Below are 13,308 nucleotides of genomic sequence, written 5' to 3' on the forward strand. Positions count from 1 at the left end.
TAGTTTGAACAGGGACACCTAGGCTGAGAAATTCCGGCCATCACACCTTTTTCTTGTGCCACAGCATCTCTGACTCTCGGAGGAGCATTTATTGAAGACTGGTGGGAAAAACAATAGGCTGAAAAGTCAGCTTCTGCCAGCCCTAATATATGGGCTGATGATCCAGAGGTCCAGCCCATTTTTAACTTGCTGATTATAGTGGAGTATTGAAGTTGACATTAATACAGTGGTACCTCGGGTTACATACGCTTCAGGTTACAGACTCCGCTAACCCAGAAATAATACCTTGGGTTAAGAACTTTGCTTCAGGATGAGAACAGAAATTGTGCTCTGGTGGCGCAGCGGCAGCAGCAGCAGAAGGCCCCATTAGCTAAAGCGGTGCTTCAGGTTTCAGGTTAAAACGGACCTCCGGAACGAATTAAGTACTTAACCCAAGGTACCAATGTATTAAAATGAAAATGCAGCTTTGTAAACAAGTGCATCAATGCAGTTTAAGCCCAAGAATATTTATTTTCAGTGTAAACTCTTATTTTGATCAGGCTCTATGTCTTTTAGGTAATGACTGTACCTGACTAAATATGTTTCGAAAGCTAAGCAAAGTAGATGCCAGAACTGTTGCATTTTGCAGTAGTGAGGGACTTCATTATTTACAAGGAGGCACTGCTTTTAAAAGACCATTTTTAATTCATGAAATAAAATCATCAGGATCTAGTGCCAGACTGTGTTGATCCAAAATAATAATCGATGATACAGTCTTGCAACGGTGTGTGGGTTTCCATCAGCCTGCAAGTCAGCCAATCATCTTAAGACAGATTCATGTAAATGTAACTTTATAGGAAATTAACAAATGTTTTAATATGTGAAATGGATTTTTAAAAAACTTGCCTAGCAGAAGCTGACTACTAATGGTAGAGTGGTACTTAGCAATATTTTGGTGTGATTTTTTAAAATAATACATAATAATATTTACTTAAGAATTCAAGCTGATACATTGATACAAATGCCAAAATAATTTTTTGGCAAGTTTTTTATACTTGTACAAGGATATTTTTTGTTTACCCAATCTTTACTTTTGTTTTTGAGTGAATTTTATGTGGTGTAATCATAATGTGTGGCATGTTTTTGTTTTGTCTGTCTTCTTTCTTTTAGGCACACCTATTCAGAATTCCTTAAAGGATTTGTGGTCTCTTCTTTCCTTTTTAAAGCTGAAGCCTTTTACAGATAGAGACTGGTGGCACAGAACAATCCAGCGTCCTGTCACTATGGGAGATCAAGGAGGGCTTAAGTATAAAATGTTTCTAGTTTCTAGTTTTCTAATACATATCCTTGATAAGTACATTTTGTAAACATAAGTACGTGGGTTATACATAAACTGAATGATGTGTGAAGAATACAGACTTCATTTAAAGTCCTTTTAGTAAAATACAGAAAATTTGCAGTTTTCACTGGGTATACAAGACTGAGCGACTGAGATATAAAATATATCTGATGTTAAAGCCTCACGGGTGCTTCTTTTGTCTTGCTAGGCGTTTACAATCCCTAATTAACAGCATTACACTTCGAAGAACAAAAACAAGCAAAGTTAAAGGGAAGCCAGTTTTGAAGCTCCCGGAACGCAAAGTATTCATTCAGCATATTACACTTACAGATGAAGAGAGCCAAATGTATCATTCTGTGAAAAACGAGAGCATTGCTGCTGTTAAGAGGTAAATAGTGCCAGCTGTTAAGTGGAAGAACAGAATTTCATTAGGTTGCATTCAGTAATTGTTGTAGTCTGATTTTTTATCTTGCATGTCTTATAATGTAATACTAAATATGTCTACTCAGAAATAAGCCCTGTTGGATTCAGTAGGACTTAACTCCAAGGTAAGTGTATACAGTGGTACCTTGGTTTATGAACTTAATCCATTCCAGAAGTCCGTTCTTAAACCAAAGCGTTCTTAAACCAAGGCGTGCTTTCCCATAGCAGCGAGGGACTCAATTTACAAATGGAACACACTCAACAGGATGCAAAACATGTTCTTATTCCAAGGCAAAGTTCACAAACCAAAACAACTACTTCTGGGGTTGCAGCGTTCTTAATCCAAGTTGTTCATAAACTAAGCTGTTGTTAAACCAAGGTACCACTGTATAGGATTGCAGCCCTGTAGATTCTATTGTAATAAAATTCCATGGAATGCAATATTAAGACTCCCAAATTTATCTATTTATTTTTATAAATTTTATTTTCAGTTTTCATATACATATTAGGCTTCCCTTTCCCCCCTTTTGTGGTTTCTTGTCTTACTTGAATTTTTAAACTGCATTTTTCACATTACTCCTTTTTTAAGTTATTATCTTGATAATACTTTTAACTGCTTGATTTAAGGTAACTCTACTAATGCATTTAATTGCATGCCATGATTTTTCCAATATTACACAAATGATCCCCACTCTTTAATTTATATATGTGTGCGTGCGTGCGCGTGCAATATTAAGAATCCCAAGTTTTTGGATTATGTAGAAATTTAACCATTCTTCCTTCAGTGGCCAGCACATTAGCCGTTTTTGTTGCAATTGGAATAGTACTAACAAACTTCCATGATATTTTAATCAGATTAGTTAGTACTCATCAATCGCAACATGGATTACTAAAAGGATGGTTGAGGAAACGGGAACATCTGCTGCAACTGCTCAGTGACTGCTTGGTCTGTTGTATACAAATAAAACTGCATTGTCAGGCAGAATGCTGTTCTCGAAACAGGGCATGAGATTTTAACTAAGTGGCTCCTGATAATGCCATTGTTTTTCAGTCCATTATGGAGGGTTAAATGACATGGGAAGCAAAATGGATACACATACATTTACACACCCCTTACACTGAGGTGCCTCATTTGATAGCCTGGATTGTAATCCTTGGTTAAAACAAAAAAAAAAATTTTCCTTCCAGTAGCACCTTAAAGACCAACTAAGTTAGTTCTTGGTATGAGCTTTCGTGTGCATGCACACTTCTTCAGATACACACTGTGTTTTTTTTGTTTTGACTATGGCAGACCAACACGGCTACCTATCTTTAACTGGATCCTTGGTTAAGTCACTGTTTCCAACTGTAATGGTATGGTAAATATGACCTAACAAATCCTGCAAAGTTCTCTAATTATTATGGCACAAGAGAGAATTGGGCCAGAATTCGGAGGATTTGTGGATCACAGCTCAAGTATTTAAACTGTAACACTTGCTTTATTTAATGTCAAAATTATCTTGCAGGTATTTCAATGATAGAAGTGTCTTGACCCACTATGCAGATGTTCTTGGTGTGTTGCTCAGGCTGAGACAGTTGTGTTGTCATCCATGGCTCTGTACAAGTGTGTCCTCATCCAGTGATACAGAAGGTAAGTATTCCCATGTTCTTTTAAAAACATAGGAGACCTTTAATCTCAGGTGCTTACACTTCTTGGTTTACGGCGGTTGCTGATGATCCAAATGGGTTGGGTAGTATCTCTCTGCACGTGACGAAGGCAGGAGAGCAAAGAACTCCACAGTAAATAGTTGTGTGTCACCCTTCTATTAATGCACACCTGCCAGTTGTTTAGTATTCAGATCTGTGTACCGTATATACTCGAGTATAAGCTCACTTTTTCAGCACATTTTTATGCTGAAAAAGCCCCCCTTGGCTTATACTTGAGTGAGGGTCCTTTCGGGCTGCTCCTTTCTCCTCCTCTGCCTTTGCCGCTGTCGGCGGTGGTGGAATGAGAAGCCCGAAAGCAGCCCTTTTGGGCTGCTTGTTCTTCCTCCGCTGCTGCCGCCACCAGCCTCTGCCTCTCGGCAGCACCCTAGGTAGGCAGGGGGACGGGAGAGGCTGGGGAGGAGAGAGAAGCCCCCTCTGCCGTGTGCGCATGCGGACACACGCACTCTGGCCCACCAGGAGGTTTGTGGTGTGGTGAACCGGCTTATACTCGAGTCAATAAGTTTTCCCAGTTTTTTGTGGTAAAATTAGGTGCCTCGGCTTATATTCGGGTCGGCTTATACTCAAGTATATATGGTAACTGAATACTCAGGAGACTGGTATGGCTAGAGTACCAGCTAGTTGCCCTCCACATGTTTTGGACTACAGCTTTCATCAGTATGACCAGTGGTCAGGGGTGATGGGAAATATAGTCTAAAACATGAAGCAGGAGGCAGGTTTCAGAAGGTTATGTTAGTAAGAAAAATATAGAACTGGAGAGTAGTATTATGGTTACAGATACGTTGCAAATGTAAAGAACTAGAGAAGCTTGTTGAAGTAGGCTACAGCGTTTTACATTGCTGATTTCCCCCAAGATGCATTTTGCTTGATAAGTGTTGGCTTAACATAGGACAACTTTACTTCATGGCCTAATAGTTCTTCCTGCAATCTGTTCTTTGGGTCTCCTAGCCTCTCTTACTTTGACCATCGTTGAAGCGAGATGAGGGAGGCAGGGGCCTACACTTACCATATTTTTCCGTGTATAAGACGATGCTTTTTGCTTCAAAAAATTAGGCAAAAATTGGGTATCATCTTATACACGGATAGTGAATTCAGAGGGGGCCCCGTGCAATTAATGGCAGCAGCAAGCAGGAGATTGGCAGCAGCGATTGGCGGCTGCGGCGAGGTGTGTGATTGTGGCTGTGGCAAGCGATTGGCAGTGGAGGGCAGGCGGGTGAGTGATTGGCGAAAGTGACCCCCCCAAAATCCAAGCAACTTAATTTCGGGTTTTTAAAAATAGGGGGTGTCTTATACATGGAAAAATATGGTATATTTCATTCTGGAAAGGCAAACAAACTGCTTGTTGTCAAAAAGAAAATAATTAAATATTTTTTCCAAAAAAAAAAAGTCAGTTTGTAACTAGTGGGCACTACACAGGACATGAACTTTTGGGCTACATAGTGAATCTGCTGAGTAAGCTGCTGGAGAATTTTAGCTGCACGCTTGGTGAGAATAATTTTGTGTATGTAAAAAGATATTTCTGTAAATAACTTCTCTGAGACAACTAGAATGTGAAATGTTCAAATGCATAGTCTCAAAACAGATACTTGGAAAATGACGTTTGTTATCTCATATGGGGGAAAAGATAATTCTTTTAAAATGCTGTTAAATATCACTGTAGTGGCAGCTCTTCCCCTTAAATGCTGATAACTAATAAGCATTTGAGTACAGTGGATAAGTAGATTGTTCCAATGCATCACTTAATATGAATTGTGATATGGTATCTATCTAAAAGCAAACCTAGGTTTTTGACAGAAGTGGAACCAAAATGTTGCTATTGTGAAATAAAAGGGGCATTGACATCCTTGGGTTATAATAAAAGTTCTAAAACATTCCAATCCTTTAGGGGCATCTTCCATGAAAAAACCTAAATGCCACCAGCCCACCCCAGTGAGGACTAACTATGGTCACCACCCACAGAATGTTGAGAATCACCTGAAAAATAAAAAAGGGAAAATCAGGAGGCTGGGAGAGAGAAATGAAATAACCTGCGAGTTAGGGGAATGTCTATCTGGAACCTTCAATAAGAATAAATCCTACTAGAAGATGAAATACACTGCAACATTTTGTTGTAGATCCTGCTGAAATAGATGCACCTTTGTGGTTATCTTGCACTGTGATACTTTAACTCTGTAACATTGCTCTTTTTAATTTTTTGTGTATGTGTCTGGACAGCTAATAGTACCCCTGAAGAATTGCGTAAGAAATTAATAGAAAAAATGAAGTTCGTGCTCAGCTCTGGATCAGATGAAGAATGTGCCATTTGCTTAGAGTCCCTGAACTTTCCTGTGATAACACACTGTGCCCATGTGTTCTGTAAACCATGTATCTGTGAAGTCATCCAGAGAGAGAAGGTTAGTTATTACCTTTACAAAACTGCAGTGAAGGCAGTTTATATCAGTGGCCAGTAGGGCTACTGTTTTGATAAAACAGGTTAATACTCCTTATATTTTATTAAAATTTATTGCCATCGAAACTAATCTACTGACTTTTCTACATTCTACTGCATGTATTCCTCTTGATTCTGACCTTTTGATTGTATTGACCTGCATGGTATATATATTTTTTTAATGTGTTTATGATGGCTTCACATTAGACTGAATTGGTACATTGGACAACTTTAACTTGTTTAATTTCAAGGTTTTGCTCAATACCTCAATAATTTCATTGCTGTTGCATGTTTTTTGGTGAGAGGAGGGAAAATGCATAATTATGCTACTAATGGTTAACAGGTCCTACATGGCATTCTTAATTCTTTCATGGGGGTGTATTGCCACCCACATCATGTCAAACCAAACAGCATATCAAAATTGGTAAATATCACTCCTGTGCAAGACCTCGTTATTATTATTTTTTAAGAAACCCAAATGCACATTGCTTCCCATCTCCATTTTGTCTGTAGTGAAATGTAACTATGGGCTGGTAATATTTGCTGTTACGCACTTCTGGCAAATTATTTTGTTTTGAAAAGCTGTGAATGCCCGTAGCAGGAAAAGGCAGTAGAGGTTGGGGACAAGTGATTGCAGAGAGGGACAAGAAACACACACAGCCCAGGTACATTCCATCAAGTTCCACCCATTGGGGTGGAGGCAAGCAGTGGACAAGCAAAGAATATTCATGACTGAAGAAAAACAATGTGTGGAAACTAACGCGCTAAGCCGACACATAGACAGCCTGATCTGAATGACCCGTCTGCTGTATAAAGCCACTGTCAAACCAACCTTCATCTAAATAGGACTCTAGCCCACAGCAATACAATTAATGGTGCCAGTAAGCCAAACTGTATCTAGGAAAAAAGGGAAGGGGACTCCGATGCCAATTGTACTGTACACAGTATGACAGTATTGTTTAATTTGTTCATGGTAGAATGTTACCTCCAAAGAGACCTGATTAATTATTCTTTTTTAATTTTTTTTAATTCAAAATTAAAACAAAACATAATATCCAGAAACATATCATCCTTACTTTTCCCACATTTTTCCTCCCTCCCCCCACCCTCCCACACAAAACCCACCCACCCCCACCCCACGATTTCCCTCAGTTCCATTCTTTGATTTCTCTAAGAATGCTGATTTCTGCATGTTACAAAGTTGTATATATCCTCAAACTATTTAGCTTAAACAAATTATTATCAATAAAAAGTTTGTGAATGTTTATTCAAAGCCAGCCAAGGAGTCCAGTTCGCTTTGTTGCGTCTTCAAATACTTTGTAAAGGGTTAGGGTTCTTTAATTCTTTGTAGTAGTCACTTTGTATATTGTTTTATGTGAAACCTTACCCTCTTCAAAAAACCGCTGAACTACTAACCGAAGCATAATACAAAAGCTAGCCTTTAAACATGCAAATCACAACGGTGTATTTCTCAGAACTATAAACTTGTGTTGTCTTTTTCAGGCAAACGCCAAATGTCCTCTTTGCAGGAAAGAGGTTGGATTAGAAAATTTAGTAGAATGTCCTTCAGAGGAACTGGATAGTGAAAAAAAGCCTGGCCAAGAATGGGTATCTAGTTCAAAGGTAAATGTCAGATTAGAACACTTCATTATCTTTATTCTGTGGTATGCAAAATATGTTCTTAATTTGTTTTGCATTTTTGCACCAAAATATTACACTTTAGCTATTTACCACACTGGCTAAAGTTTGATACATGGATTGTGCTTAGTAACAGGAAAGGGCATGAGTTAGCCACTCTTTATGTTCAGTCTTCTTGGTTCTACTTCTTCCTTCTTCCTTACTGATTTTTGGTGTCTTTTTCCTCTGTGCCCTCATTAAGGATTTAAGCAATTCATCTAGACTTTTGCAAGAACTCTGCTTTCTCCATATTATTTTCTATTACCTTGTTCTTGGCTTTAGCCATCTTCGCTGCTTTATGCCACTGAAAGCAATGGGAGGTGAGGCCATAACTGGAAAGAATTGTTACCTATGGAAAATACATGGCTTGCACATTTGTGAATTCCTGGTATCTTCCTACATTTAATTCCATTTATCAATGTGACTTAGGTTGCTACTTCCTAAAAGTCACACATTACTTTCATGTATGTGTTAACAGTTCCTTTTGCTTTCCAAAATTGAGATTCTAGGTCTCCTAAGTAATGACATTTTATATAGGAAATTAAGTTTTCTTTCCAATTCTTGTACCCTTTGATGTTAGTTCCAGATTTACCAATTTTATTTCATTTCTGTGAGACCAATTATTTTTGGTATGTGGTGGTAAGAAATGGGAGAAACAATTGGTCAGTCTAGCACACAGGACTCTGAGAACATGCACGCTTTCCTTTGAAACAATAAAACTAATCTCAGGAAAATGAAGAGATTCATTGTTTGTAAAATTGAAAATAACTACTTTGTGTTTCAGGTCAATGCACTGATGCATGCATTGATAAAACTAAGAAAGCAAAATCCTGCTGTTAAGAGTTTAATAGTTTCTCAGTTCACAAAGTTCCTGACTCTAATAGAGATTCCACTAAAGTAAGTAGAAATATGTGCTTGTTAAGTTTCTTCAGCAAAGAACTGAAAAATGTAAATACTTGCTATCTAAACTGCTGTGCTACGTGCAATCCTGCCCCTCCCAAAAAAACTTCTCATTAAAAAAAATCAAAACTTCATATCAAAGTAGGGGTTGTCATTTTGGGGGGGGGTGAATTAGTTTTTGAAAATTTCTTCAGTGAGGCATCTTAAAAAGATGTTTTTGGGTGTGAAGAAATCAAATCTGCTATTACTTTTATGGTTGGACAACATTTAGCTTGGTAAGTCTACATTTGATGAAGAAGCACATAAATTGCTTTTGGAAAACCAAAGAATTTTAATTTTACCTTCTGAAAGAGTCAGATAATAATTATAATTTATAATATAACTGCAAGTACTTGGCAATCATTTTTAATTATTTCTATGCAATTTTACACACATTTTACTTAGCAGCAAACTACTAACCAAAATATCTTTTGATAACCGAAGTCATGTTATAACTTTTTAGCACCCTTCATTTTGGGAATTTGGAAGTTGAAAAATTCAGCATGCCACAATATGAGGTCAGAACTCTCAAATTGATTAACTGTTGTACTTCTTCTGATTCAGGGAATCTGGGTTTGCTTTTGCTCGTTTGGATGGGTCTATGACACGGAAACAAAGAGTACAGGCAATTCAGCAGTTCCAAAGTAATGCAGAAGGGTCCCCAACTATAATGCTGTTATCTCTAAAAGCTGGTGGTGTTGGTTTGAATCTCACAGCAGCATCACAAGTATTTTTAATGGATCCAGTAAGTATAAACGAGTCAATCAGTGTGATATTTACTGGCTCTGCAACACATCCTAGAAATAAAAGAAGGAATGAGAAATTCATTTTTAGCAGCTAGATAATGGCAAAAGAAAGTGATAATGGTGCTGTTAACTGCAGCAAAAAACAGGTTCTACGCCATCATGTTAGCTGTGGTAGAAAACCTGTAATAAAGCTACTGATTTCAAATGTGCATAAGTTAACTTGAAAAGCTAAGGGAGCAATCCTAACCTCTGGCTGGCAGAGGTGCGGTTTGATGCGCGTGCATTTTCAGGAGTAGAAGTTGTGGAGCGGGGAGGAAAAAAGTCCCTTTGCTGTCCCAGCTCCAAAGTTGGTTCAGCAAAAGGCCCAGATTGGGCCTCTTGTAACATGATGACAGCAGGTTTGCGCAGCCTCTCCTCTCAGGGATTTCTGCTGGTTACTGCTGTTGGAAATGCTATCTACCTGGTGTTTCGGATATGTATGTTGAGGTGCTCCTTGCTGGTGGAGGCTGAGCAGGGGGACATAATCGTTCCATCCATAACCCTTCAAGATCAGGAGTTTGTGTGCCTGCTATCATCCTTATAAGAAAAAGTGAAATTGTATCAGTTCATTCCTCCCCCAGTCATCTTTAAAGGCTTTATATCTTATGGAAGTGAATGTGCTCCCCTGGAGAGCCTTTGTATTCTAGCTTAACTATAATCAGAAATCCGTTTTTCTTCAAGAATACTCTTTATTCCAGGCAGCTTGATGGGATAGGCAGTTTGTCACCAAGAAATGGGCTGGTGGACTGATGTGTCATGTATATAACTAATAGAAAATGGAATATGTTATTCTCAAGTCTTCCAGCGCCATGCTAGTAAAACACTAAAGTCCCACAGTGCTATAGTGATCATAGCTTAGAAATCTGAAATGTGAAAGCACATTACTTTTGGCAAGGCTTAGCATGACTACTGAATATCTCTGATAGGCTTGGAATCCTGCTGCAGAGGACCAGTGCTTTGACAGATGTCACAGACTTGGGCAGAAGCAGGATGTTGTCATCACCAAGGTGAGCTGGTGATTATCTTAAGCACCTGTGGTTATAAGAAGTTGCTTTTAATTCGAGCACACCTATGCATACCACTGAACCCAGAGTCTGCAGTTGTGCTTAGGGATGCAGTATAATAAAAGAGGGACTAGCAAGGTATTAAATCACATTTTCTGTATTGCAAACATGTGGCCTTTGAAACAACAGAGTGCACATAGAGTAGCTAAGGGTGTATGCGAAGAGCGTTAAAAAGATGAACTTTTGCCAGTTAACTATTTGGCACAAAGATGGGAAACAGACTGAATCTTGCTTCCCTCACTGAAATGATTTCAGTTTTGTAAAATGGCCTCTGCTGTTTGAGTGGGGTCCACAGATAGTTTTCAATCTAAGCTGGCATAGTAATGTAAGACAGCTTCCCCACACATAAGGCTCCTTGCTATGTGAACAGTTGCAAATATAAATGAAGGCACTACTTTCTTCTTCTTGCTGTAAGTTGTAGGACTGTACTTTCCATAAATATTTTTTCCTGAACTCTTAGTTTGCCACAGTTCATGGAGGACCACTTAACATTGTGGTTTTTGTTCTACAAATCAAAGCACATAGAACCATAGAGTTGGAAGGGATCCTGAGGATCATATAGTCCAACCCCCTGCAGTGCAGGAATCTTGCCCATTGTGGGGCTCGTACTCACAAACCTGAGATTAAGAGTCTCATGCTCTACCAACTGAGCTATCCTAGCGTATATTAATGATATTTAGATAATGGATGTGCATGTGTTTTGCAAGTATGGTTCTGTGAGACTGAGAGTATCAGTTTTTAAATCACTATGGGGGTCAAGTACAAATACTATTTGACTGTGGTTGGTGAACCACAGTTTGAGAACCTTTATCTAGAATGGGGAACCTATGGACCTGCATTTCTTGTTGAACTCCCAAGTCTCATTAGTGTGGCTAATGCTCTAGTATTTGCCTCCTTGCTAGTCTTTCTTCTTCACATCATAGTAAATGAATCACACTTTAGGATAGCACGTTTTCAGTAATATATTTAAAGTACCTTTGGAAAAGTAATATGATAGCAGTGAATTTCCTTTTTTCTTTTGTTTGAAAAAAAACAACAACGCATTTAGTTCATTGTGAAGAACTCAGTGGAGGAAAACATGCTGAAAATCCAGGAGAAGAAGAAAGAACTTGCAACTGGAGCCTTTGGAACCAAGAAATCTTCTAGTGAAACAAAAATTAACGAAATCAAGACTTTGATGGATTTATAACTTGAGATGTTAGGCCCAGCTAATTTAAAGACAGCCGACCTGACGTTACTTGTTCAATCAGTGTGTACATAGCTTTAGAATTGTTCTGTTAAATCATTATTGGCATAAGATGTGCCATGTAACAAGCAGGCTGATGCAGCTACCATTATTATTATTATTATTATTATTATTATTATTAATTTTATTTTATTTTAGGCTGCATTCCTAAGGCACGGTGGCTCTCAATTTTAGGACAGATGAGAACTTTAATTACTCTCATTTTTCTTTCTATCCACACTTCCCTCCTGGCCACCATTTCCCTGGGAAATAAAAGAAAGATTTTTGTTAGCTCCTCAGGTGGAGTATTTTTTTTTCTAGTGTTGGGGGACTGGGTAGGAGCAGGATTCTTTGGATCCAAGCCTCTCCTGCATGTCCCAAATCTCCCAAAATCTTCCTGATATGATACCCCCACTTGGCATCAGAACTGACATTGGCACCAGAACTGACATTGGTAGGGCCATAGCCACAGAAGTTTCTTCAGCAGTGGTTGTGGGGGACCAACATCAGATCTCCTATGCTGAAGTACAAGGGGAGATCCAATGTATCCTATATTGCCTGGGACTGCAGACGTAGGGTTTAAGATGGTAACTATCCTGAACACCTGGGCTTCAAAACACAGTTAAAGCAGTTCTTTATCGCCATGTTCTTTAAGTGTACTGGTGCCCTTTTATCAAATTTTCTTGAATTGTGTTTAGTGTACAAAGGGCAGGTATTACTAATAACAAAGAATACTATTCTTTAAAGTAGAGTTAAATGAGTCACCTAGCAGTGTCATATTTTATTTGTGTGTTGGGCAGATTGACAATGACAAACACCAACATGCTTTTGCCTCTGCGGTGAATGCCAGTTAGATAACCTAGTTCATGTACTCCTGTAACTGTCTACATCAGTAGAAAAGGATTGTAAAATGAGGATGTGTATGACCAGAATTAAGTTCCTTTTTTTTTTGCTAGACTATATCCAAACAATCTTAACTCCTAAAAGTAAAATATTTCATTTTAAGTTATAGCTTCACAATTTTTAGTTAATTGCACATTCTTAATTTTACAGTGATATGACTTAAAACGGTCTATAGATTGTTGTCCACTATATACTGAGTTTTCTACTATCTTGTACAGCTAGAATCCGGATTTAGGAAATCATGTTTACTGAAAACAAGTAAACTTTTGTCCGAGTTGATACGCTGCCTGCATTCTCTTGCGGCAAAGTCATTCAAGAAATAGCATCGCTTGAAATAGTAAAACCTCAGTAATTCGGAAGTTTTATTTCTAGGTAAATAAAATTGTGGCTTATGCAGACTCATGCCTGTAATCATTAACATTTTATAATGCTTTTTGTTTATCTACACAGTATGACCTGTAAACAGCAACTGAGGCATAAGCTCCTGACAGATCTTGTAAAAATGCACAAGAATCTAATAAACTTTATATCCATGGGCTTCTCACCCATCGCTTAGCTTATCTGCTAATCAGAAATCAAAATCTCTAGTGCTGATAAACATTCCCCTGCTGTCCCCATTCTATGCTGGTCACTCTTAGCAAGTAGTTAAAACTAGTGAAACACGGAAGAAAACCCATTGAGGTGTGGTGTACTCCTGTGCAGCATTCTGTAACCAGCAAGCCACTCACTTCCTCTCATCATTGTGCCATTTGAGATTTTTCCATCCTTTCATTTTTTCTTAAAGCTTTGTTTGTTTGTTTGGCTTCATAAGGATTAGCATGTAGGATAAAACTTGATGGATG

General features: G+C 38.3%; 1 protein-coding gene across 2 annotated transcripts in view; it reads left to right on the forward strand.

Annotated features, from left to right (window-relative positions):
• Positions 1–12,864, forward strand: part of HLTF (helicase like transcription factor) — a 29,674-nt gene extending 16,810 nt beyond the window's left edge. For both annotated transcript variants that reach the window (XM_083613183.1, XM_083613184.1), the window contains exons 17-25: positions 1,150–1,285; positions 1,527–1,706; positions 3,247–3,371; positions 5,660–5,838; positions 7,377–7,496; positions 8,335–8,447; positions 9,054–9,234; positions 10,201–10,281; positions 11,387–12,864. In XM_083613183.1, the coding sequence (XP_083469309.1) occupies positions 1,150–1,285; positions 1,527–1,706; positions 3,247–3,371; positions 5,660–5,838; positions 7,377–7,496; positions 8,335–8,447; positions 9,054–9,234; positions 10,201–10,281; positions 11,387–11,527 (1,256 nt within the window). In that variant the 3' untranslated portion in view covers positions 11,528–12,864. The remainder of the gene's footprint in view (positions 1–1,149; positions 1,286–1,526; positions 1,707–3,246; positions 3,372–5,659; positions 5,839–7,376; positions 7,497–8,334; positions 8,448–9,053; positions 9,235–10,200; positions 10,282–11,386) is intronic.
• The last annotated feature ends 444 nt before the right edge of the window (positions 12,865–13,308 follow it).

The sequence above is a fragment of the Podarcis filfolensis genome (genome assembly GCF_964270895.1).
Source record: "Podarcis filfolensis genome assembly, chromosome: 5".
In the NCBI taxonomy this organism is placed as follows: Eukaryota; Metazoa; Chordata; class Lepidosauria; order Squamata; family Lacertidae; genus Podarcis; species Podarcis filfolensis.